The sequence below is a fragment of the Myotis lucifugus genome, unplaced genomic scaffold, assembly GCF_000147115.1.
Source record: "Myotis lucifugus unplaced genomic scaffold, Myoluc2.0 scaffold_564, whole genome shotgun sequence".
NCBI classification, from domain to species: domain Eukaryota; kingdom Metazoa; phylum Chordata; class Mammalia; order Chiroptera; family Vespertilionidae; genus Myotis; species Myotis lucifugus.
In genome coordinates, this window is record NW_005871612.1 from 468,783 (window position 1) to 495,413 (window position 26,631).

General features: G+C 55.3%; 1 protein-coding gene across 1 annotated transcript; it reads right to left on the reverse strand.

Moving 5' to 3' along the window:
- Window positions 1–1,222: 1,222 nt before the first annotated feature.
- Window positions 1,223–25,449, reverse strand: FGD2 (FYVE, RhoGEF and PH domain containing 2; the record flags this gene model as incomplete). Its single annotated transcript, XM_006104396.3, is given in 16 exon segments — window positions 1,223–1,564; window positions 1,567–1,750; window positions 2,085–2,231; window positions 3,341–3,487; window positions 6,054–6,185; window positions 7,585–7,677; window positions 8,093–8,123; window positions 8,209–8,288; window positions 19,413–19,505; window positions 20,100–20,246; window positions 20,445–20,503; window positions 21,194–21,332; window positions 21,467–21,623; window positions 22,954–23,102; window positions 23,762–23,839; window positions 25,239–25,449. Coding segments are annotated over 16 exon segments (1,876 nt in total), but the record flags the coding sequence as incomplete, so codon positions are not given.
- Between the last annotated feature and the right edge of the window lie 1,182 nt (window positions 25,450–26,631).

Genomic DNA, 26,631 nt, shown 5'->3' on the forward strand with positions numbered 1-26,631 from the left:
TTTCCTTCCTTGAGGTTGTTTTCAAACATTAACTTCTCAGTGAGGCCTTCCTTGATATTCCTTTTAAACACGCACACGCACACGCACACGCACATGCACACGCACACGCACACGCACACACACCATTCTCCCTCATTCCCCTTTTACTTTTTCTTCTTCCACGAGGGAGGCCAACCATCCTGGTTTGTCTGGAGCTTCGGGGTTTCCTGGGACTTGAGACTTTGGGTTGTAAAACTAGGAAAGTCCAGGATGGTTCGTCACCATATGTAAGCACTTGTCACACCGGATATGCTCCACATTTACATATTTCTGCTGTTGATTAGCTCCCCGACTAGAAGCTACACTCCACGAAAGCAGAACTTTTCGTCTGCCTCGCTGACTGCTGCATCCCCAGTACAGCAGCCGCGTTGGGCTCACAGAAGATGCTCGACAGAGACTGTTGAATGAGGGGATGGGCCTGTGGCCAGCCTGGTCCCCAGAGGTGTTCTGGGGCTTTAAAACACCCTCCAGGAGGCAGGCAGCTTCCGGTTGGGAGCAGGCAGAGTGCTGGGCCTAGAAATGGGCAAAGATCTACGACTTGACTGTCCGCCATCCTCAAGGGCAGGAGCTGGCAGCGTCTGGACCTGGTGGAAGTGGCTGAGGGTGTCCGGGCCCAGGCTGGGGCCGCTGCAGGTGGCCTGCTGACCACTGCCACCCCCTAGTGGCTCCTTATGAAAAAGCAGCCTCACCTCCCAGCCAGGGGGCCTAAGAGAGGTGCCTGCCTCCCCTCCTCCACCCACCTCGCCCCTCCTGTCTTCCCCCCTTGGCTTTGCTCTATTGCTCTGCTGCCTGGGAGAGCCTTGATCTGCGTGCACCAGGCTAGCGCCTGGCCCTGGCACCCACCGGCTGTGTGACCCTGAGCCAGGGATGAAACCGCTCCAAGGCTCAGTGTCCCACCAGGAAAATGGGGTGATTACTCCTGAGGGTGAAAGGAGAGCATCCATGTCAGGCTCCCAGCACAGCGCCTGGCCCAGCAGGTGCTGATGATGGTGGTGATGGTGCTGCTGCTGCTGACCATCACACCTGGCACTCGATAGGTGCTCAGCCAGGGGCCTTGCTCTCTCTCCGCCCCATCGGGGAGGCCAGGCTGCACGTGAGACTCCCGTGGGTGCTCCTGAAACACACCTGTGCCTCCCATCCCAGACCAAGGAAGTCAGAAGCCTTTGGTGACGGCTACAGGCGGTGGCATTTCCAATTTTTAGTTTATTGTTATATTTCTAGGGGTCTGTTTGAAAGACCCCAGGTGATACTAACGTGCAGCCCAAGGTGAGAACCACACTGGTGACCAGCCGCCCGGTGACCTCGGACATTCCGGCTTTACCACTGAAAGGCCATGTCCCAGCGCTGGGCAAACCAGGAGGCTCGGTCACCAAATCGGGACACACGGCCTGGGCACCGGTAACTAGAGAGCGACTGGGCTCAGCGTGGGGTGGTGGTCAGAGGCCACGGGGCAGCCGTGGCAGGAGCCAGGCTGAGCGGGAGAGCGGCCGCTGGGCTCAGTCAGACAGGTCCCCGTCCTCGGGGTCGCCGGGCTCCAGCCGCTGGCCGCCCGCTCCATGGCCTTCACCCAGCGGCCCCGCAGCTCCTCGGTGTCGGCCTTGAAGGTGTACAGCTGGCCGGACTGCTGCAGCTGGAAGACTCGGGGGTCCCCCTGGGGCCCCGTGGTCACCTGGTAGCCCAGCAGGGGGATGGAGGTGTGAGCCCGGATGTCCTGGGAGGGAGGAGAGAGCCGTGGGCCGCGGTCCTCCCATGCAGCCCCGCTGCCTCAGACGGTCACACACCTGCCCCACTTCCCACAGACCCGGGAGGGAGGAGGGCTGGCGGGAGGGCATCAGGGGAAGGAGAATTGGCTGCCCCTTGAGGACAAAGCAGTTGTGCCCTGGAGTCTGGGCCCAGCCTTGAAAGCCACTAATCCTGTGGCTCCAGAGAACTATGTCCGCATTGGGCCTCAGTCTCCAAATCTGAGCTATGGGGCCAACAACATCCCCTCCCCCACCCCACATGCTGTGAGAAGGCCCAGGCCTGGGGGCAGGCGGGGGCATTACCTGGGGGGCCGCATAGATGTAGAGCACGAGGGGGTCGTCCCGGGGGATCACACACCAGCCCCGGGTGCTGCTCTTGCCCCACTTGTCCCCGACGAGCTGCAGGAAGCTGCTCATGAGGCTCCGCTCGGCCCCCGCCGCGGACCCTTTCTACAACCAGAGGACAGAGCCCGCTGTGTGACCGCGTCGCTCTGGGAGCTGGACAGTCACTGTTTCCGGTCCTGCAGCCACCCTGCAGGGCAGTTCTTGGTCCCTGAGGCTCAGAGAGGTGCCATCATGGGCCTGTGGTCACCAGCTGGCCAGTGGCAGAGCTGGTCAAACCCTGGTCAGCCTGAACTGGGGCAGGTGCTGGGGGGCTTTTCACCTGAAAGTTCCCCCAGGGAACACAATTAGGGCCTGAGAAGGGGCTGGCCCTCCCCTCTCTCCAGGGGCGGGCTGTGTTGCCTAATGGTCAGCGAGGGCGTGACGGGGGCTGGACCTAGCACAGTGGGGAGGGTTGGAAGGCAAGCAGATGCCCATGGAAAGGAACCAGCTGGAAGCCCGGGAGCTGTGTTCGGCTGGAATAGGCTGGTCTTCTCCCCTCCCAGGGGCAGTGGGATGCCCACTGGCCTCTAGTGAGGGGGGCAGAGGGCACACTGTGCCAGGCCAGGTCACACTGTGTCTGTAGCACGAAGCTGAATCCAGCTGGCGCCCACAGGTGCTGCCCAGCAGCGAGGGAGCAGCTGGGAGGGCCTGGGGGCTGAGCCGCTCAGCCAGGCCCGAGGGCAGCTGCGAGGACGGCTGTGGGGAGGCCATGGCGCTGGCTCCTAACTCACTGGGTGACCGCGGGCAAGTCGCTGCTTGGGGCCTGGGTTCCCATGAGACAGGTCCCTGAGTCCCTTCTGGTTAGAATGGCGTCTCCCATCTGCCTCTTCCCAGCAGTGAGACCCTGACCTGGAGCCTCGGTTTCCCCATCTGTAAAATGGAATCGGTACCCCCGCTCTCTTCATCTGCTGGGGACGTGAACAGGGACTATCGGGAGAGGCTGTGCGGTCACTGGGTGGGGACACAGGGAAGGTGGCAGAGCCTGGGCGACAGCCTGGACCCAAAGCTGCTTTCCTCTGGGGACAGCAGGCTGCTGGGGGAGGGGCAGGAGGGGGTGTCGTGGGCAGAGGGAGGAGGGAGAATGTGGCCAGGCGGGCCTTTCCTCCCCGCCCAGGACAGTGCCCGCGCGTGGCAGCCCCCACAGCCCTTGGCTGCACGGAGGATGGCGCCCTCACCTCCAGGATGCCCCGCCTCTTGTCCTCCTTGTCCTCAGGGAGCACGTGGCCGGTGAGGAAAGTGTAGCAGCGGAGGCAGACGCGGTTGGGCCTGTTGGCGTCATATTTGAGCTCAGCCCGGTAGTCGGAGCACCTGGCGCACACCACCTGAGGGAGGGGGGGGGCGTGGCCTTGGGTGAGGCGGGAGGACCATGTGGTACCTTGGCGGGGAGTGGGGGAGGGGGGGGTGGTTGGGGAGGGGCAGGAGGAAGAAAGGCGAGGCTCAGAGAGGAAGGCAGGCAGAGGGGCATCCCTGCGCGGGCGGAGAGCCTGCTGCCCGCAGCCCGCAGCAGGAGGAGAGCTCAGACTGGGCCTCCCCAGCCGGGGGCTGACGCCGGGTGCCTCTGACGGTGCCCGTGCCCGGCTTCTCCCCCCTCCAGATGCCCTGAGTGCAGGCAGCTGTCAATCCCAGCGCTTCCCTGCACTCCTGCACCTGATTCCCTTCTCCCGGTGCTCTCAGTCCCCTCTGCCACCCCACTCCCGCTCCCAGCAGCCAGGCGGGGCCTCTGTCCTCGCCTCACAGGGAACTCGGTGTAGCCAGAGGGGCGGCCACTTGCCAGGGCCGCACAGCTCACTGGCTGCAACTGGCCCTCTACTAACAGGACATGTCCTTCCCCAGTTTAGATGTAAGATTCATGCAAATTTTGCATTCCGCTCAATCCCAGAAACCAAGCCTGTTCCCGTACAGAAATGACGGCTGGTTGTTTTGCCAGGAAGACCTGCCCTGGTTACTCCACCACGGAGAGGCCCCAAGAAGGCCACGTGGATCAGGCCTGGGGCGACCGGGTGGAAGAGGCATGATGAGGCTCGAAAAAAACTCGGGGTGCTACAGGACGTGACTTCCAGGAAGACTGGGGTGCCACTGTGTGTCCAGGATGTGGGCTTGGAAATGAGGGCAAAAGAGAGAGAGGGGAGGGAGAGGGCTATTCCGCAGTGAGCCCCTGGGTGTGCCCAGCTCAGCGGGGGCCGGAGGGCCCCGCCCTCGCCAGGATTCCCGTCTGGCAGGCGGGAGACAGAAACTGGGCACCCAACCACCGAGAGGATGACTCACGCAGCACAAAGGTATCCCGGGCGGGAGGAACCCTCGCCGGGCCAAGGGCACCTCACATCCGCACACTGGGGGCTTCGACTACCTTGGGAGTATTTTATTTTATTATTGGGATTTAATTGTTAAATGTTATTAGTGTGTATTTCTTTTCTCCTCCTCCAACTTTTCATTTTGAAAAATTTCAAACCTGCAGCCAAGGTGAAAGAATAATTCAATGATACTCCCCCACCACCCATTCCCCAACTGTTAACATTCTTGCCACATCTGCGTTACCTCTCTCTGTATATGTGTGTTTTATTTTTTCTGAACCATTTGAATGTAAATTATAGTCATCGTGACGCCTCACCCTTAATTATGCAGCTGGGATCTCCCAGGAGCTAGAGCACGCTCCTGCCTACACTCACTGCCAGGAGGTTTCACATGGACACAATGTCATTATGTAGGCGCGGCTCCCAGCAAGCCCCGCCCCTCCGTGTCCCAGCAACCACCTCCGGAGCTGCTTCTGTTTCTGATCCAGGATCCAGGATCATACATTTCATTTCGTTGTCAGAATATTTTATTGCTCCCATGTACCTGCCTCCGGGTTGTTATATTATCCTCCGTGCCTGTTTGTACTTCTTAACTACTTTAAATATTTTTTTAGGAACTACTTACTACATCCCAAGTGTGAATGGACTCAAGTCTTATTTACAGACGTGAATCACCGAGAACAGTGGCTAATCCCCGGATCCGGGATGTAACTCTCTTCAGTCTCCACACAGGTGTGTCCCAGTCCTAGACGTTCGCTCTGTGTTCTGATTGCACTTTAACACCATTCGGGGACACCTCCCTGACCCAGCCTGCCCAGCTGGCCTCCGGTCCCCATCCCCAGAGTTCATTAAGACTAAGGTCCGCTTCTCTGTTTGCAGAGAGAAGGGGGGGGGGTGTGGCTGTGATGTCAGCAGAGAGCAGCTCAGTGCGGCAGGTGTCACACAGCCCGGTGAGCTCTGCCTGGAGGGCCAGGCCCCTTCCTCCTGCACCTGTGACTCGCTCCTCTGAGGGGCCTGAGCCCTGGGGGAGGGAGAAAAGGAGGAGGAGAGGGAAGGGGCGCCTTCCTTAGTCCAGGCCTCACTACCGCCCTGGAGGCAGGCATTACCATCCCCACTGCACAGGTGAGGAAGCTGAGGCCGGAGCTGGGCGGGAGAGTTAGCTACAGAACTCAGATGCTGCAGTGCTGAGGGCTTGGAAGGAGCGGAGCGGAGAGGACAGCTAGTGAAGCGAGTCATGAGGAGAGGACGAGGGCGTTGTTACAGGCGTGGGGCTGACGAGGTGGGTGCAAGGCCGGAGAAGGGCTGGGGCTTGCATGCCCCTCCCCCTGACACTGGAGACCATGTCCCGGTGCAGGGTCTGGGGGCCTCGGGAAATGGTAAGGGAGCAGGTGAGTAATAGGGTCACTTTGGGGAGTGTCCTGAGCACATAGTTTAGGGGGAGGATGCGGGTCCTGCTTCACCGGTGGGCGCTGTGAGGTCCAGACAGGCCCCTCCCACGCCTGGCGCAGCTCATGCCAACACCTCTGGGCTGCACTGGTTGGAGCGGGCTAGTTGGCAGGGAGGGGGTGCCGGCAGGGGTGCTGGCAGGGGCACTTACGTAGCCGCAAGCCCGGCAGTGGTGGCGGCGGCGCGTCAGGGCGTTGAAGGGCTCCTGGCAGCGCATGCACATGGTCACCATGTTGTCCCGGACCCACTGTGGCGCCCGCAGGCCCAGCTCCTCCGACTGCAGCTGGGGGCAGCAGGGCGGGCACTTCATCACCCTCTTTTGCCCACTCCGGAGCCCGGGCCCTCCCCACCTGCTTGGCGAGATTCGTGTGGGCTTCCCAGTGCCTCCCCCCGGGAGCGGACTGAACGGGCGAGGCCGCAGGCAGCTCAGTTACTATCGTTCCGTTTCACAGGTGAGCAAACTGAGGCCCAGAGCGGTCTAGTGACTCCACACAGCCCCCCAGCAAGCCAGCGTTCAGAGCTCAGGTCTGAAAGGAGTCACCCTCTCCCTGACCCACCCCTCCTGCCTCCACCTTCCCCGGGGCTTACTTTTCTCAGGTGCTTTTAACCCAAACCTGCACCCCCAGCCCCGCCCAGCCAGGCAGCAAGGCTGAGCCCTCCCTGGGGCTGGGTGCCTGGAGGAGACTGAGCCCTCCCTGGGGCTAGGTGCCTGGAGGAGACTGAGCCCTCCCTGGGCTGGGTGCCTGGAGGAGACTGAGCCCTCCCTGGGCTAGGTGCCTGGAGGAGACTGAGCCCTCCTGGGGTTAGGTGCCTGGAGGAGGCTGAGCCCTCCCTGGGCTAGGTGCCTGGAGGAGACTGAGCCCTCCCTGGGGCTAGGTGCCTGGAGGAGGCTGAGCCCTCCCTGGGGCTGGGTGCCTGGAGGAGGCTGAGCCCTCCCTGAGGCTAGGTGCCTGGAGGAGACTGAGCCCTCCCTGGGGCTAGGTGCCTGGAGGAGGCTGAGCCCTCCCTGGGGCTGGGTGCCTGGAGGAGACTGAGCCCTCCCTGGGGCTGGGTGCCTGGAGGAGACTGAGCCCTCCCTGGGGCTAGGTGCCTGGAGGAGGCTGAGCCCTCCCTGGGGCTAGGTGCCTGGAGGAGGCTGAGCCCTCCCTGGGGCTGGGTGCCTGGAGGAGGCTGAGCCCTCCCTGGGGCTAGGTGCCTGGAGGAGACTGAGCCCTCCCTGAGGCTAGGTGCCTGGAGGAGGCTGAGCCCTCCCTGGGGCTGGGTGCCTGGAGGAGGCTGAGCCCTCCCTGGGGCTGGGTGCCTGGAGGAGGCTGAGCCCTCTCTGGGGCTGGGTGCCTGGAGGAGGCTGAGCCCTCCCTGGGGCTGGGTGCCTGGAGGAGGCTGAGCCCTCCCTGGGGCTGGGTGCCTGGAGGAGGCTGAGCCCTCCCTGGGGCTAGGGGCCTGGAGGAGGCTGAGGCCTCCCTGGGGTTAGGTGCCTGGAGGCTGCCAAGGGGATTGTTTGCTGGTGGGAACGTCTGGCACTGAGTCTCTGACAGGGTGCTGCTGGGGTGGGTGGCTTCCCCGGTCCCTTCAAATCACTCCTGGGTGACACCCCTGCCCTCAGAGCTGCCTGGGGAGGCTGGCGGCTCCAGGCTGGCAGCTCCAGGCTGGCGGCTCCAGGAGGAACACTAAGTCTTCCTTACCTCCTGGCCCTGGGCGGCTCCCTCGGGGCCCTGCACCGCAGCCTTGAAGGTTTCATTCCGCTTCTCGATTTGGTCAATAGCTGCTTGGCAGGCCTGGGGAGGGGGCAAGGGAGTCGTTAAAGGGGGGACAGGGGGGCTTATTCATCGGTCCATCCATCCACACACTCGGCAGACACTGCTGAGAGCTGCTGGGCGCTGGATACTCAGCGCACACGGGCTGACTCCAGGAGAGAAACCATCACCCCCAGACTACAGATGTGAACACTGAGGCGCAGGGGTGTGGACTGACTTGTTCCAGGCCACCCAGCTAGACAGTGAGAGGCAGCAAAATTCTAACTCAGGTGTGACTCCAACTGCCACCGGGCAGCTCCAGAGGAAGAGCAGGGAGCAGCGGGGCACCGCACAAAACCCGCCCGCCCCGCCCCGCCCAGGCATGCGCCTCCCCCCTCCCTCCCCCTCCGCCTGGGTGGTGGGTCAGAATCCCAGGGGCCCTGGGTTGGTCTGATACCTGCATCCAAGAAATCATTTCTTCCTGGGACCTGCTCGGAAAGTGAACACGGTGTTGAGATGGGCCCTCCCACTTCCCCGCCCCCCCCCCACCCCGCCCGCACCCACCCCGCCCACCTGGCCTGCAGCTGCAGGGTGCGCTGCTTCCCGGACACCAGGAAGGAGTGCGGGAACTCGGCGTCCGTCAGCTCGCGCACCTGCTCGGATACAGGGAGGGCGTTCAGACTTGCCCCGCGCCCGCCAGGCACGCTGGGGTGGAGGGATGGGGACTGTGCCCCAGGGGCCATGCCGCCGCCAGGGACAGGGCTGGGAGCTGGCTCATCCCTCCCTGGTCCCTCGGAGCCAAGCGAAGGCCGCTGTGGCTCCTGGAAGTTTAGCAGCAGCTCAGTTGGCCCAAAGTGAGGGAGGGGTGACAGTTCCTGACAAATGACTCACCAGAAATGGAAACTGGGTCACAAATCGGGCTTGGGGACACAGCTTTTGCCAGAGCAGACCTAGGGCCTAGATAAGACCCTCTACCCTAGCGGTTCTTAACCTGTGGGTCGCGACCTCTTTGGGGGTCGAACGACCCTTTCACAGGGGTCGCCTAAGACCACCGGAAAACACATATATAATTACATATTGTTTTTGTGATTAATCACGATGCTTTAATTATGTTCAATTTGTAACAATGAAATTGGGGGTCACCACAACATGAGGAACTGTATTAAAGGGTCGCGGCATTAGGAAGGTTGAGAACCACTGCTCTACCCCATACAGCGAATGAAGGAATTGGTTACCCAACTCATGGATCACGCAGAACCACCTCAAATGGATCCAAGAACCGGGCGATCAACTCCTTGCCTTTCACCATCCTCTTGCCCAGGGTCCCAAGGCCGTTGTGAAAGCCACCAATCAGAGACCTTACTCAGTAAGGCCACGAGTTCAGAGCTCTCCATACACGTTCTCACTCCATCCATGAAACGCTGAACCCACTGAGCACCCTAACACTCAGCCCTTCTGTGCCTCCCGAGGGCAGCGTCACTGTCTCTCTCCAGCTGCAGGCTCCCTGCACAGCTGACTCCGCTTAGGTCTCTGGGTTATCTGCCAGTTTACAAGAAATACGTGAGCCCGTGGGTCATGTTAAATGACACCACAGAGGTGCAGACAGCAACATCCAGGCTATGAGAATCTCCACCAGAGAAATTATCTGATTTTTCAATAAATAAATGAGGAAAAAAGTGGGAAAGGGAAGTGTAATGGATTAAAAGGGACGTAAGAAGCATATCACAAATGATTCAAACAGATCAGCTGTGAGAAGACATGAGATTATCAAGGAAAACCGAAGGATCTTAATATTATTAAATAATTGTTATAAATTTGTCAGAGGCGATAATGGTACTGTTGTCATCTTTTAGGCAAAAAAAAAAAAAAAGTTTTTATCTCTGACAGAGACATACTGAAGTACTTACAGGTGAAATAAGAAGTGGAATGCTGAGCAAACAAGACTGGCCCTGAGTTGGCAATTGCTGAAGCCTGGTGATGAGTATATTTTCTCTCATGATTGATGTTTCTCTCTCTCCCTCTCCCTTCCTCTCTAAAATCAATTAAAAAATATATTTTTAAATGTTCATAATAAAAAGTTAAAATCTTCACAGCAATCTTGGGAGGCAGGTATCATCATCCTCATTTAGGAGATGAGGAAATGGAGACTCAGAGAGGGCAAGAGACCTGCCTGAGGGCACACAGCATCTCACTGACAGAATGAGGATTCAAACTTGGGTTTTTGGCCCCCAAGGATAAAATGGAAGAACAGCTGTTTCCAGCCAACCCCGAGTCCTGTAAGCACGGTCCTCTCCCAGTGTGTGGAGTCACACGGGGGAGCTCCGAGACAGACTTGGACCCCAGGAGCCCTGGCCTGGGGAACTCTGTTGTCATTGAACCCATCTGGCTGGCCCCCTGCCATGTGTGACCTTTCAGGGCGGCTCACCACATCCCAGAGAGCATGGCCCTGGGAACACCCTTCCCCACGCTAGGCCCGGGCTACCCTCCGGGCCCACAGAGCCAGTCGGCCTCCCTGGTAACGGCCTGATGTGATTGGACTGACACTCTGGGCCACCGGGAAGCTCCGAGAGTTTATAAATGGAGACGCTCAGGTGGGAAGGGGTGTTGGGCAGTCACTCTGCAGCTGTGTGTAAGGGACGAAGGGCTGCTTTGGGGGGAAATGGGACAAACCAGTAGTCCCAAAGGCCGGCCAGGGAGGGGTGCCCTGAGTGGTGGAGGCCTGCCTGCACCTGGGGGGCAGGAAGAATTCCTACTGGGGGACAATATCAGGAGACCTGGCCAGACTCCAGGACTAATTGGTGAGGGCGAGGGGAGAGGGCAAAGAAGGGAGAAGCCCACGGTTTGCAGTCCAGAGGTAGGAAGAAATCCGATGCTTTTCATAGAAATGGGCAGCTCCTGACCTGGGGGTCCAGGACCACCTGCCTTTGCCGAGGCAGGATGGAGGCTTCTAGAGGACACCTTCCTGATCCCAGTCTCCACCTCCCCCAAGTCTGGGCTGGGTCAGGCCCCTCTGTGTCAATTAGCACAAGACATGGCTTCCTCAAAACACCTTACTGACATCTGTTGGCAGACGGGCATAATGATCAGGTTTGGTTGGAACAAGATACTTGACTGCCCTCTGCTGGCCAAGGAGGGTGGTGCATACTCCGTCTGTGCGGGTGGCTGTGGATGAGGTGTGCCCCACCGTGCACGCCTTCCCAGCTGTGCATGGAGACCCTGGGGAGTGTCTCACATCCTCCTGCTTCCCGGGCTGGCCCTGGGCAGGAGGGCACAGCGTCAGGACCCAGTCGGACCTCGGGGACAGTCAGCTGCTGAGAGCGGTCCTCCCTGACATCCAGGAGGAGGAGGCCAGGGGCCGTAGGCCAATGGGAGCATCGTGGTGGCTGAAGGCCAGACCTGCCTCCAAACCTCAGGCTCAGAAAATGGTTCCCACGCAGACGCGGGAGGGTGGCCGGCTCTGCGCCTGCCAGGCCTGTGCCATCCAGGAGAGGGTGTGGCTGCTGGAGCACAGAACGCCCTGTGAGGAACTCGCTCTCCGGACTGGCACACGCTGGCCGATGAGCCCGAAGTGTCTGAGTCTCAGCCCCGTCGCTATGTACTTTTTCTGATGACTCTTTTAGTCTCTGTGTTTCTTGGCTTTTCTCTCTGTCGGTCTCTGCCTCTTCTTTTCTATGCCTGGGCTTCTGCCAATCCGAAGACAGGGCTGCCCGTCTCCATTTGTCTGTCTATATAACTCCTCACAAACCTGCCTTTCTCGGTCTCACTCACCAAGGCACCCAGAAATACAAGCCTGCACATGCGCCAGCATTATCCTAATCCAAACCCAGATAAAGACACCACAAAGAAAGAAAATTATAGGCCAGCATCCCTGATGGACATAGATGGGAAAATCCTCAACAAAATATTAGCAAATCGGATCCAGCAATACATTCAAAAGATAACACACCATGACCATATGGGATTTATTCCAGGGATGCAAGGTTGGTGCAATATCAGCAAATTGAAGGATTAAAATCATATGGTCATACCAATAGATATGATCAATAGATATCAATAGATGCAGAAAAAGCATCTGACAAAATTCAGCACCCTTTATGATAAAAACTCAGCAAAGTGGGAACAGAGGGAGCATACTTTAACATAACAAAGGCCATATATGACAAACACATCTAACATCATACTCAATGGGGAGAAGTTAAAAGTGTTTCCCTTAATATCACAACAAGATAGGGATGTATTTTAAAAATATCTTTTCTTTTTAAAAAAATATATTTTATTAACTTCATAGAGGAAAGAAGAGGGAGAGAGGGATAGAAACATCAATGATGAGAGAGAATCATCAATTAGCTGCCTCCTGCACGCCCCCTACTGGGGATGGAGCCCACAAGCTGGCATGTGCCCTCACTGAGAATTGAACCGGGATCTCCTGGTTCATAGGTCGATGTTCAATCACTGAGCCACACCGCTGACCGGGCACCACTTTTTTTTTTGAGAGAGAGAGAGTGAAAGGCAGGAGAGACATCGTGAGCAAGACACATCAATTGGTGAGATAGACACATCAATTGGTTGCCTTCTGCACATGCCCTGACCATCAGAAGCACATGCTCTCAACCAGAATCGAACCCGCAACCCTTCTGTCCAAGGGCCAATGCTCTAGCCAATGAGCCAAACCATTGAGCATGTCAAACTCATGCCTCGAGTTTGACATGCTTGATCTAGGGCAGTGGTTCTCAACCTTCCGGCCCTTTAAATACAGTTCCTGATGTTGTGACCCAACCATAAAATTATTTTCGTTGCTACTTCATAACTGTAATGCTGCTACTGTTATGAATCGTAGTGTAAATATCTGATATGCAGGATGGTCTTAGGCGACCCCTGTGAAAGGGTCGTTCGATCGCCAAAGGGGCCGCGACCCACAGGTTGAGAACTGCTGATCTAGGGCTTTACCACTCTTATTCAACATAGTACTGTAAGTCCTACCTAGCCACTCAATCAGACAAGAAGAGGAATTAAAAGATATCCAAATCGGAAAGAAGTAAAGTTGTCATTATTTGCAGATGACATAATACTGATATATAGAGAGAGAAACCTAAAGATTCCACCAAAAGGCTACTAAAACTGATAAAGGAATCCAGTAAAGGAGCAGGATACAAAATAAATATTCAGAAATTGGTTGCATTTTTATACACCAATAATGAGCTATCAGAAAGGGCAAGCAGGGAAACTAAGAAAACAATCCCATTTACAATTGCATTAAAACGTACCTAAGACTAAATTTAACCAAGGAGGTAAAAGACCTGTACTTGAAACATTATAAAACACTGAAAAAAGAAATTGAAGAAGATATAAATAAATATATTGTGCTCATGGATAGGAAGAATTAACATCATTAAAATGTCCATACTACCTAAATCTATAGATTCAATGAAATTCTTATAAAAATACTAATGGCATACTTCACAGAACTAGAATAAATAATCCAAAAATTTATATGGAACTAAAAAAAGACCCCCAATAGCCACAGCAATCTTGAGAAAGAAGAACAAAGCTGGAGGAACCACACTGACTGAAATCAAACTATACTACAAAGCCATAGTAACCAAAGCAGCATAGTACAAGCATAAAAGCAGACATATAGATCCATGAAGCAGAATACAGAGCCCAGAAATAAACCCAGGCCTCTATGGTTAATTAATATTTGACAAAGGAGGCAAAAGCATACAATGGGATAAAGACAGTCTCTTCAATAAATCATGTTGGGAAATTGGACAGATACATGCAAAAAAATGAAACTAGACCACCTTCTTACATCATACACAAGAATACACTCAAAATGAATTAGACAAACGTAACACTTGAAACCATAAAATTCCTAGAAGAAAACAGGCAGTAAAATCTCTGACATCTCTTGTTGTAAATGTTTCCCTCCACGTCCCACATGGTTCAGGGTTCAGGATCTGGAAGAGGAGCCGCACACAAATGAAAGAGAAAAGACAAGAGATAATTTGGGAATATTGGGGGGCCAGGCGGGTAAGTCCAACTCAAGAGGAAGGACTTCCACCGGTGCTCAGGCCCCACCAACCATTTTATAGTCAGAGGTAAACAAAGTAGTGGTTACCATAGTTACACTGTTCTTGTGAGTTTCACTTGTTTTGACCATAGTTACACTTCCTGCACTTCCGTCAGCCCATTAGCTTCCCAGGTAAGATCTAGGGAGCGTTATAAGGTCAAGCTTAATTATGCTAAGGGGACTGAGCCCTCTATGCTGGGACTTGTTTGTGACTTTGCCAGCAGGTCAGTCCGAGGCTCAACCTTATATCGGTTACCCACAATCTCTCTTAGCAATATTTTTCTGCTATATCTCCTCAGGCAAGGGAAACAAAAGAAAAATAAACAAATGAAACTACATCAAACTAAAAAGTTTTTGCACAGCAAAGGAAACCATCAACAAAACAAAACAACCTACTGAATGGGAGAACATATTTGCCAATGATATATCTGATAAGGGGTTAATATCCAAAATTTATAAAGAACTCCGACAACTCAACACAAAGAGGACCTGAACATTTCTCCAAAGAGGACATATAATTGGCCAATAGACATATGAAAAATGCTCAACATCACTGATCATCAGAGAGATGCAAATTAAAACCAGTGAGATAGCACCTCACACCTGCCAGAATGGCTGTCATCAATAAATCAACAAACGACAAGTGCTGGCGAGGATGTGGAGAAAAGGGAACCCTCATGCACTGTTGGTGGGACTGCAGATTGGTGCAGCCACTATGGAGAACAGTATGGAGGGGCCTCAAAAAATTAAAACTGGAACTGCATTATGACTTAGCAATTCCACTTCTGGGCATATATATATTTAAAAAACTCAAAACACTAATCCGAAAGAATATATGCACCCCTATTTCACAGCAGCGCTATTTACAATAGGTAAGGCCTAGAAGCAGCCCAACTGCCCATCAGGAGGTGAGTGGATAAAAATGCTGTGGTACATGTACACAATTAGATATTACTCAGCTACAAAAAAGAATGAATCCCTCCATCTGCCACAGCATGGCTAGACCTAAAGGGTATTACACTAAGTGAAATAAGTCAGTCGGAAAAAGACAACTACCATATGATTTCACTTGTATGTAGAATCTAAAGAACAAAATAAATGAACAAATTTGAAACAGAGTCATAAATACAGAGAGCAGACTGATGGCTGCCAGAGGGGAGGGAGTTGAGGGCCTAGGTCAGTGATGGCGAACCTATGACATGCGTGTCAGAGGTGACACGCGAACTCAGTTTTTTGGTTGATTTTTCTTTGTAAAATGGCATTTAAATATATAAAATAAATATCAAAAATATAAGTCTTGCCCTAACCGGTTTGGCTCAGTGGATAGAGCGTCGGCCTGCGGACTGAAGGGTCCCAGGTTCGATTCCGGTCAAGGGCATATACCTTGGTTGTGGGCACATCCCTAGTAGGAGATGTGCAGGAGGCAGCTGGTCGATGTTTCTCTCTCATCGATGTTTCTGATTCTCTATCCCTCTCCCTTCCTCTCTGTAAAAAATCAATAAAAATATATTTTAAAAAAATATATAAGTCTTGCCCTAACCAGCTTGGCTCAGTGGATAGAGCATCGGCCTGCGGACTGAAAGGTCCCAGGTTCGATTCCGGCCAAGGGCATGTACCTTGGTTGCGGGCACATCCCCGGTAGGAGGTGTGCAGGAGGCAGCTGATTGATGTTCTTCTCTCATCGATGTTTCTAACTCTCTATCCCTCTCCCTTCCTCTCTGTAAAAAATCAATAAAATATATTTTAAAAATATATATGTATAAGTCTTTGTTTTACTATGGTTGCAAATATCAAAAAATTTCTATATGTGACACGGCACCAGAGTTAAGTTAGGATTTTTCAAAATGCTGACACACCGAGCTCAAAAGGCTCGCCATCACTGGACTAGGTGAAAAGATGAAGGGATTAAGAAGCACAAATGGGCCCAAGCCGGTGTGGCTCAGTGGTTGAGCGTCGACCCATGAACCAAGACGTCACCAGTCTGATCACCGGTTAGAGCACATACCCAGGTTGCAGGCTCGATCCCCAGTGGGGGGCATGCAGAAGGCAGCTGTTCGATGTTTCTCTCTCATTGTTTCTACCTCTCTATCCCTCTCCCTTTCTCTCTCTCTAAAAATAAAAATCTTTTTTTTAAAAAAGTGAATTTGCTTTTTAAAAAAAGTACAAATGTCCCTGGACAGTGTGACTCAGTGATTAGAGCATCAGCCTGCGCGCTGAAAGATCTCAAGGTGGATTCCTGGTCAAGGGCATGTATCAGGGTTGCAGGTTCAATCCCAGGCCCCCAGTCAGGGCACATACAGGAGGCAACTGGTCAATGTGTCTCTCTCACATCGATGTTTCTCTCTCTCGCTTGCTCATTCTCTCTCTCTTTCTCTCCATCTTTTCCCCCTTCCCTGCCACTCTCTCCAAAAATCAATGGAAAAAATATCCTCAGGTGAGGATTAATAAAAAAAAATTGTTCTAAAGAAGTACAAATTTTTTTAATATATATTTTTTATTGATTTCAGAGAGGAAGAGAGAGGGAGAGAGAGAGAGAAACATCAATGATGAGAGAGAATCATTGATCAGCTGCCTCCTGCACACCCCCTACTGGGGATTGAGCCTGCAACCTGGGCATGTGCCCTTGACTGGAATCAAACCCGGGATCCTTCAGTCCACAGGCCGATGCTCTATCCACTGAGCCAAACCAGCTAGGGCAAGAAGTACAAATTGATAGTTACAAAATAGTCATGGGGATATGAAGTATAATAATCCTATATAATAAAAGCTTAATATGCTAAGTGTCTGGTTGTCTGGTCAAAGCATAATATGCTAATAATATGCTAAGGCCACTCAACCACTCGCTGTGACATGCACTGACCACCAGGGGGCAGACAATCAACTGGTCAACCAGTCGCTATGATGCACACTGACCACCAGGGGGCAGACATTCTGACCAGTAAGTTAGCTTGCTACTGGGGTCTGGCGGATGGGGACTGAGCGAGATGGGCTGGACATGCCCTGGAGTCCTCCCGCTGGCCAACCTCCCCTGTTCCTCCCCGGCCTCAATTGTGCACCAGTGGGGTCCCTCGGCCTGGCCTGCACCCTCTTGGAATCCAGGACCCCTCGAGAGATGTCAAAGACCCAGTTTTGGCCTGATCCCACAGGCCAGGCCAAGGAACCCCACTGGTGCATAAATTCGTGCACTGGTCCTCTAGTATTGTAATAACTATATATAGTGTCAGGTGCATATTGAAAATATTGGAAGGAACACTTTGCAGAGTATATGATTGTCTAACCACTATAATGTGTACACATTCTGTGCTGTACACCTGAAATGAATATAAATACTAAAATAATATTGAATATATTGAAAATTTTTGTAAAAACAAACACACCTGCACATGCTTCCTCCATCCCCAGCCCTCAGGACACACCTGAACTCAGGAGGGATCAGAGAGGAGTGATCAAGAAGGTTCCCCACCATTTCTGCCACTGTGCCTGCAATTCTGCCATAAGCTTTATCCCTCTGGGTTGAAGCCTTAATAGGAACCAGTGTAGTAAGGCAATTCGGTACAGGGGCTCTGGACTCTGTTATACCTGAATCTTCAATCCTGGTCTGACCCCAAGCAAGCCACTTAACTTTTCTGGGGCTTGGTCTCCTTATTTTTTTAAAAGACAATTTTTAGAACAGTTTTAAGTTCACAGCAAAATCGAGAGGAAGGTACAGAGAATTCCCATATAGCCCTGCCTCCACACATGCACAGCCTCCCCTATTATCAACCCCCACCCCAGGGTGGAGCATTCATTACCTACCATCAATGAACCCACATGGACACACCTAAGGTTCGTAGTTTACGTCAGGGTTCATGGTTGGTGTTGTACATTCTATGGGTTTGGAAAAATGGGTAATGACATGTACCTACCATTATCATATCATGCAAAATACTTTCAGTGCCCTAAACATCCTCTGTGCTCTGCCTACTCGTCCCTCTCTCCCCCCACCACCTGGCAACTCCTGGTCCTTCTACTGTCTCCATTGTTTGCCTTTCCGTGTCATATAGTTAGTATTTGCCTTTTCAGGCTGCTTCTTTCACATAGTCAGGCATTCATGTTTACCCATGTCTTTTCATGGATTGATAGCTCACTTCTTCTTATCACTGAAAAATATTCCATTGTCTGTATGGATCAGAGTTTACTGCCTTATTTTTTTAAACTATTTTTGACTTAGAAATTATTTTATAGAGAAGAAGGGAGAGGGAGAGGCAGAAAGACAGACAGACATCAATGTGGGAGAGAAACATCTAACAGCCACCACCCATTCAGGCCCCAACCAGGGATGGAATCTGAAACGTGGGTATGTGCCCTGACCGGGAATCGAATACACCACTCTTTGGTGCGTGGGACAATGCTCCAACCGATTGGGCCACATAGGCCAGGGCTACTGCCTTATTCTTTTTTAATATACCTTTATTGATTTCAGAGAGGAAGGGAGAGGGAAAGAGAGAGACCTAGAAACACCAATGATGAGAAAGGATCATTGATTGGCTGCCTCCTGCACGCCCCCTACTGGCGATCACTCCTGGAACCCTGGGCGTGCGCCCTTGACCGGAATCGAACCAGGGACCCTTCGGTCCACAGGCCGCCGCTCTATCTATTGAGCCAAACCAGCGAGGGCGTGTCGCCTTATTCTTAAAAATAGAATTAACTACAGATACACTCACACACAGCCAAATGCACACAGTTATTCAACTCATTTGCAGAGACTGACAACTGCAAACGACCTAAACGCCGCTCAGTAGAGGCCTGGCCGAGTGACTCCCAGCTCACCACGCCCCGGGACACTACGCAGCCGAGCAAAAGCAAGACTCGCACCTCAGGTGCGCCCCACACATTGGTCTCCAGAACCAGGATTAGTCCAACAAGCAAAGTGCAGAACAGTGTGTGTGGAAGGCAGTTCCGCTGTTTATGCGAAACAAAAGGGAGCAATAGTGATTACAGTGCTCGTTCGTACGCAAAGACCACCGGCAGGCCCCCCCACGAGGCCTAGGCTGCCCCCAGGAAGGGACTTAGGGGAGGCCTGGGGAGGGGACTTTGCATTGCATGTATTCTTCATACTGTTTGATTTTGGCATGTGTATTATCTATATTCTTAAAGTAATAAAATCATTATTTTTAAAAAGATTTTTAAACCCGCAAAGGCCGGGGACAATAAGAGCCCCACCTCTCAGGGCTGCTGTGAGGACCTGGGGGGATGAAGCAGGGCCGGCCCACGGTGACCGCCGTCAGCGGGCGCTGTCACCGACGCTGAGGCCATCTCTGCATGGGGACATGACGGTGTGGCCCCTTGCTACTCAGTGTGGCCTGTGGACCTGCAGTGTCAGCATTGCCCGGGAGCTGGCTAGAAACCACCCCCCCACCCCCCGCCACTGAGTCAGAACCCGCATTTTAACCAGACCCCCAGGGACTCATGCACACAGTGGGGAAAGCCAAGTGACACCTGCTGGGGCAGGGGGGAACCCCAAAGGCCCATGGGGACTGGAAGGGCCCTGGCAGGAGGGCTGGGAGCCCCGATGGGCAGCTCTAACCCCAAATTTCCCACATCCTCGCTGGCTTGGGCCCTGCCAGGCCTGGGTTCCTGGACTGAGAACCGGTGGGCCCCTCCTGCTCACCCCTCCACTTGGGCCCCCCCTCGGGGTGCAGCCTGACAGTGCTGGGGCGCCTCTCACCTTCATGCCGGCCACGTCGATGCGGGTCCGCACCTGGAAGTGGGCGCCCACCTGGATGACCCTAGGCACGCAGTAGAGCAGCATGTTGTTGAACTGCAGGAGACACAGCACGGGCGTGTGCAGTGGGGGCGGGAGACGGCCAGGCGGGCTCCCTGAGGGGCCCCAGCGCCACGGTCCCTGCCCCTCTGGCCACGCTCTGGGCCAGCTCCCAGGATGTCACGCGTGGGGAGGAAGGGGTTCTCTGGCCCCGAATCCAACGGCTGCCCTGCCAGTGGGCATCCAGGGGCCACAGCAGAGCCAGAAACCTGGGAGGCCTTTCTCAGGGCTTAGGGGGGCAGGAGCTTTATGAACCCCGCCCACCAGGCAGGACCAGCTTCCCGGTCTCCGGTGCCAACCAGGCAGTTCCTCCTAGTAGCTAACCTAAACGCCCTGCTGTGCTGCCTAGAGCACAGATCACACCACGGGCTTCGGAGACAAAGGGTCTGGGTTCAGATGCCGACGCTGTGGCTCCCCGGGGCGTGTCAGGGACACCCTGCAGCTGGGAGCCCCCAGGCCCGGAGGCGGCACTTGTCCGGAGGCCGCTGGTGCCACAGCAGCGGACGGGTCAGCAGGCTCTTCCCTGCTCCTCCCGGAGGTACTGCCGAGAGCCTGGGCAGGACCCGCGGTGTGACACCCCGCCTCCCCTACCAGGAAAAGGTAGCGCTCCGTGGGGTCTCTGCGGCGGAAGGAGATCTTGAGCACGGGGCCCTCGCGGAGCAGGGCGTTGGACGGGTCCACGATGTCGTCCTCCAGGCCCAGGCGCTGGTACACTTCCCACAGGTCCTGCAGCCGCTCCTGGGGACGGTGTACCCTCAGTCACGCGCAGGGCCCACCTCCTTCTGGGACAGGGGGCGAGGGGGCGAGGGGGTGAGGGACCAGGGGATGCGTGGATGCAGAGACCTGGGTGGGCTGGGGAGGCTGAGAGCGGCAGGAAGGAGGAGGCAGGGCCCCAGGGGCCCCCCTGCCCCCTCCCCTGCGGGCGGGGCTGCTCACCATCTCCTTGATGGCTGCATTGGAGTGTTGCGCGGCTGAGAAGATCAAGTCGAGGGCTTCTGGGGGGCGGGACAGAACCAGAGTTATCCCCTGAAAATCCGGCTGGAGGCTGAGGCAGGGCCCTGAGCTGGCCATGGGGGCCACTCCCTCCTGGCTGGAGAGCTGGGAGCCACCGCAAGACGGGGCTCAGGCGGCCGGCGTCTGTCTCTCCCACTGCTCCCCCGACCCAGGGGGGCACTGGAAAGGCCTGGCTTCAAAGCCCCGCTCCGCCCCTTTCTGGCTGTGTGACATCGAGCAAGTCACTTAACCTCTCTGGACCTCAATGTCCTTGCCTGCAAAATATGGCTAGTGGGTCCTGGCCAGTGTGGCTAAGTGGTTAGAGCATCGGCACTCACACCGAAGGGCCGCGGGTTTGATTCTTGGTCAAGGGCACGTACCTGGGTTGCAGGTTCAATCCCCCGCCCCGGGTTGGGGCATGTGCGTGAGGCAACCAATCCATGTGTCTCTCTCACATTGACGTTTCTCTCTTTCTCCCCCTCCCTACCTCCCTTCCATTCTCTCTAAAAATCAATGGAAAAATATCCTCAGGTGAGTGTTAACAACAACAAAAAATAGCGAATGGTATAGTAATGTCTACCAAGTACCAATGGTTGATGGCTGATGCCATTATAACATTTTAGCAGGTGCTCAGTGACTATATGGGAGCAGCGCGGCCTCCCCATCCCTGGGTGCCCCGGGCATGTCCTCACTCTGGGCATCAGCCCGGTCCGGGGCCTGGGCTGGCAGCTTCTGGACGTACTCCTTGAGCAGCAGCTCGTAGCGTGGGATTCTCTGCACAGGTTCCAGCATGTGGTGCTGCAGGGTCAGGCTGCCCGAGGCCTCGCTGCTCTTGGGGAGGGATAAGGAGAGGAAGAGTGTGGGGTGAGAGCGGGAGGGGCGAGGGAATCGAGGGAAGGCTGAGCCGGGAGGTGCCCCAGATCGCTGGGGAAACGCAGCCACTGCCCCGCCCCCGCCAAGCTCACCTGAATTCGAGTGAGAACCTCCTGGAAGCGGGGAGACTTGTCAGTCCAGGTGGCCAGCAGCTCCGCGGCTCGCTCGAAGTTCTTGACATACTCGCTGTACATCTTCAGGAAGGGGGCCAGTTTCTGGATCACATCCCCGATGCGGGGGGTGGCTGACCTGCGGGAGGGGCGCCCAGTCTGGCCCGCGGCCTGAAGACCTCCTCTCCCTCCGGGCAGGTAGGTGAGGCCGGCCCCTGACCCGCCAAAGCAGCCTTCCCACTGCACTTCTGGGTGCAGTCATGGGCCGTGTCATCCCACACGTGTGTGAGGGGGGGCGTGTTCTCTCCCACGGACTGGGCTCCCCCAAAGGCCAGCACCGGCCAGGCCCAGGATGGGTGTTCAGTACCCACTGGGTACTTGTTCCTGTGACAGTAATGAGGGCCGCCTGCCAGGCACTGCACGCCTCCTCTCACTCAGTCTCGCAGCCCTGCTCGGAGGAGGAAACTGGGACCCAGGGGAAGAACTCGTCCAGGGTCGCCCGTGGAAGGGCCTGAAGGCCATGCAACCCAGGAACTATAAGAGCAGAGCAGCCCTAGCCGGTTTGGCTCACTGGATAGAGCGTCGGCCTGGGGACTGAAAGGTCCCAGGTTCGATTCCAGTCAAGGGCATGTACCTTGGTTGTGGGCACATCCCCAGGAGGGGGTGTGCAGGAGGCAGCTGGTCGATGCTTCTCTCTCATTGATGTTTCTAACTCTCTATCCCTCTCCCTTCCTCTCTGTAAAGAATCAATAAAATATATATATATATTTTTTAAAAAAGCAGAGCAGTCGGGAGCTGGCCCATCTGCGTGTGATTCCCAGCTGCGTCTCTTAGTCTAGCTGCCTCTTGTTCTAGCTGAGTTTCATGGGCAAGTCAACTAGCCTCTCTATAGCTCAGTTTTCCCATCTGGAAAAGTGAAAATGATGGCAGGTGACCTCGGAGCGTTGACTTTAAAAATACGTATAAAGTCAAAAGAATACAACAATGAACTACATACTCATCACTGGATTGAACAATCACGAACATCCTTCTTTGCTGAAGAATCTTAAAGGACATTCCAGACATTGTGGCATTTCTTTGGCAAAATACATAAAGCAAGTAATTTTACCACCAGATACCTGAGTGGTCACTTCTGAAAACAAAGAGGGTTTCTTGCATAACTACGATGCCCCCATCACACAGGGGGCTGATCTGAAGATTAAATGAGTGAACAGGCAGAAAGCCCCCGGCCGGGCATGGAGGAAGGTTAGTCCCGCCTCCTAAGTCACCCAGCCTAGTGAGGCCTGGTCCATCCCTTCCCAGGACACACACACCCAGGGCTCATTCATCCAAGCCCCTCACTGTGCAGTGGGGACAGTGAGCGCAGAGCAGGAGACCCTCCTGGCCACACAGCCAGGGCCCTGGGGGCGGCACCCCGACCAGGCCCCGGGGCTGTGGTCGGGGGACTTGGGGCTCCTGGTGGACCTCACCAGTCATCCAGCCGCCGCTGGAGCTCTGGGAGGAAGAACTGCGCGTGGAACTGGTAGATGGAGGAGATGTTGGAGAAGATGAGCCGGACCACGTCCTCGGGGAAGGCCTTGCTGCTACGGGCCTCCTCCAGCAGCTCCTGGAAGAACACCTGCAGCCGCCACAGGGTCAGGGGGCCCGCGCAGAGAGGGAGCCCCCGGCAGCCTGGGGGGACTCGCCAGGCCCCAGGTCAAGCTCCCGCTTACTGAGTGCTCTCACCTCCCTAATCCCCCGCATCCTCCCAACAACCCCAGGCGACACAGGCAGGGAAGACTGTATTCCGGCCACTTTACAGATGGGCAAACCCTGGCCTAGGGACTCGCGGACTTGGCCAAAGGCAGGCGGCTGATGAATGTCAGAAATGGGCCAGTCTGGGCTGTCGGGGTCTTAGACTTTGCCAGCCTAAAGGTGCTTCTACTGGGGTGCAGTGATTGGACCCCCTCGCCTTGGGCGCTTTAAGAAAGTGTGAAGGGATGATAGGTGAGGATGTTTGCCTTGGGGTGAGGATGCTGTGCGGGCCTGGAAGGACTGGCTGGTGGGTACTCGGCACAAGGGAGGCGCCAGGCACCAAGGGGGGAGTGGGGAGTGGCACTGATGGGCTGTCCTGGTTTCTGCCTGCTCCAGCCAGCAGGGTTAGAGGACTCGGGCCTCCTAGAATCAGGTCGAGGGGTCCTAACTCTCAGCTCTGGTGAGGTGGGTCGGGAGGGAGAGCAGGGGTGAGGTGAGGAGACCAGGTGCTGGGGCTCAGGTGGGGGTGTCCTAGCCACTGGCCTGGTCCAGCAGGTGCAGGCGGGCCACGTAGGCCTGCTCAGTCTCCAGCAGCTCCTGGACGATCCTCTTCTCAGGCTCCTGCAGGGGGTGTTGGAGGGAGAAGGAGAGGACAGCTTGGTCTCCTCTGATGGGCACCTGGGGCATGTCTTTAAAGATGCCCCTCCTGGCATTCATGCCCTCCCAGTACTCATGCCCTCAGTGCATCTGGAGGTCTGGTGGCCCTGGCGGAGAGACCCCGTGGGGAGGAGAAGCCCTGAAATTCTACGGACAGAGCCAGGGGCCACTATGCCACGTCCCAGCTGAGCCCAACCTCTGGCCATCGCTGGCCAGGCACCAGGCTGGAGGGTTGAGCTTTGGGGGCAGTCCAGCCCCAGCTACCATCTGACTGCAGCCACATGACAGACCCTGTCATGGACTAAGTTATGTCCCTCTCAAATCTATATGTTGAAGCCCTAACCTCTAACGTGACTGTTTAGAGCCTTTCAGGAGGTAGTTAAGGTGAATTGAGGCAGGGCTCTCATCCACTGGTGTTGAATAGGAAGAGGAAGCGACACAGGAAAGCAGTGCACAGAGAAGAGGCCACGCAAGGCCATGGCAAGAAGACAGCCACCTGCAAGCCAGGGAGAGAGGCCTCACCAGAAACCAGCCCTGCGGCACCTTGACCTTGGACTTCCAGCTCCAGAATTGTGGGAAAATACGTTTCTGTCCTTTCAGTCACCCAGGCTGTGGTATTGTGTTATGACAGCCGGGGTGACTAGGACAAACCCCAAGCGAGACCAATAGAAAAACCACCCAGTGGTACTCCAGGCAACCCACAGAATTGTAAGGAAGAATAAACCATTCGGCAACGGCGTGTTGGGGTGGTTTGTTATGTGGCGATTAATAACCAGACATACTATTGTGATCATCATCTCCATTTGCAAGTGAGGAAGCTAAGGTGCAGGGAGGTTAAGAGGACTGGCCCCCGGTCGCACAGTTAGCAAGCAGAAGAGGGGGCAGTGAGCCCGGGCAGTCTGGCTCCAGGGCCAAGCATCTTGCAGCCTCGCCTTTGAACTGCACAGACGAGGACCCTGAAACCCAGAGAAAGGAGGTGACCTTCCCGGGATCAGTCTAAGGACAGGAATTAGCACTGACCTCTGCTTCTAGATGGGATTGTTGCCTCCTTCAGTGGGTAAACTGAGGCCCCACTGGGAAGGGTACCTGGTTTACAGGTTGGAGACTGTTCCAAGCTGTGCGGCCTTGGACAGTTCCCTTAAGCTGTCTCAGCTTGGCTGACCTGGCCTGACAGCTGCCTGCACAGAGGGGTACGTGAAATCCCAGCATCGGGGTACACGCTGGACACTTAATCAAAAGCCTTTAACTGGGAGGGGTTCGCTTCCAGCTGGGGAAGTGCTGGCGCTGGCTGGGAGAGACTGTGTGGGGCGGGGGTCAGTGGAGGGGACCCCAGCTCCCCACTTCTACCCCAGCCCTCAGGCACCTGTGTCCCTGGCTCGGGGCAGCTGCTGAGCTGGCAAGATTTCCTCCAGGCCCCACTGGACAGCTTGTTCTTCAGGGAGCTCAGGTACCTCCTGCTGACCGTCCTGGGCTCGGACCCCAGGGCCTCCCCGACGCTGGGCTTCTCCCCCGGGCCCTCGGGTGGGGGAGACCTGCCCCTGGCATGGTGGGCCCCGGGCGCTGCTCCTGGCGCCCTGCGGAGAGAGCACACCTGAGGGTGCCTGTCTGTAGAGTGGGAGGAACAGCACCTGCGTGCTGGGCAGTTGGGGTGGTTGATGCAAATCACAGGGGTGCAGTGGCCCTCAGGAGGAGTCGCTAAGTAAACATCCACTTCCCTCCCAACTCTCTCGGAGGGAACTCGGGTCTTCAGAATGAGTCAGCGTGAACTGCGTACTTCCCTGTTTAACATGCAGCCAGGAGGCCTCTCCCCGCTGTGCAGGGAGATGCTAGGAGCTGACACAGCGATCCTGCAACCACGCGCGCAGACCTAAGTTAGAAGTCAGTGTGCTGGGGGGTGTCCAGATGGGGATGTGAGAGGACCCTTCAGACCAAATCTACACACAGACCTAGACAACCAACCCCACACATGAAACAACTTCCTCCGAAACACCCTGAGCATCAGCCGCTGACACCTGGACTCCTTCGCATTAGGGCCAGTGGTCGGCAAACTCCTTAGTCACCAGAGACAAATACCAACAGGACAACGATTGAAATTTCTTTGGAGAGCCAAATTTTTTAAACTTAAACTATATAGGTAGGTACATTGTTATTAACTTAATTAGGGTACTCCTGAGGCTTAGGAAGAGCCACACTCAAGGGGCCAAAGAGCCGCATGTGGCTGGCGAGCCGCAGTTTGCCGACCACTGCATTAGGTGAATGAGGGAAGGCCCACACTTAACAGGCAGAAGGGACGGGACATGATCTCGCCACAGAACCCACTCCCGGCGCCGCCCACAGTCTGGAGGAGTCAAACCAGAGCTGCTCCCCCAGGGGCGAAGATCTGAACCCCACATCCTGCCCTCCCAACGTTTAAGACCTGTACCTGGGAACAGGCTCCCCCCGCCCCGAGAAATGCAGCCAGGAACCCCGCCTGCACACAGAGGTTTGAGTGCCCCAACCCTCCGCTGCCAACCACCCTCCCTGTGCACCTCTCCTGTGCCTCCAGCGGGGGACGTGGAGAAGGCCGGTCTGAGCAGTTTCCCTGGGCTCCCAGCTTCCCTGGGTTCGGAGGGCAGCTTGGTCACCCTGCCTACCGGGTCTGCAGGCCATTAAACTCTTTAGATAACAGAGGCCACCTCCCTGTATATCCACGACGTGGGCGGGACCTACTGCCTTTGCTGTGGGAAGGCTTGCGATGACAGCACAGACAGGCATCC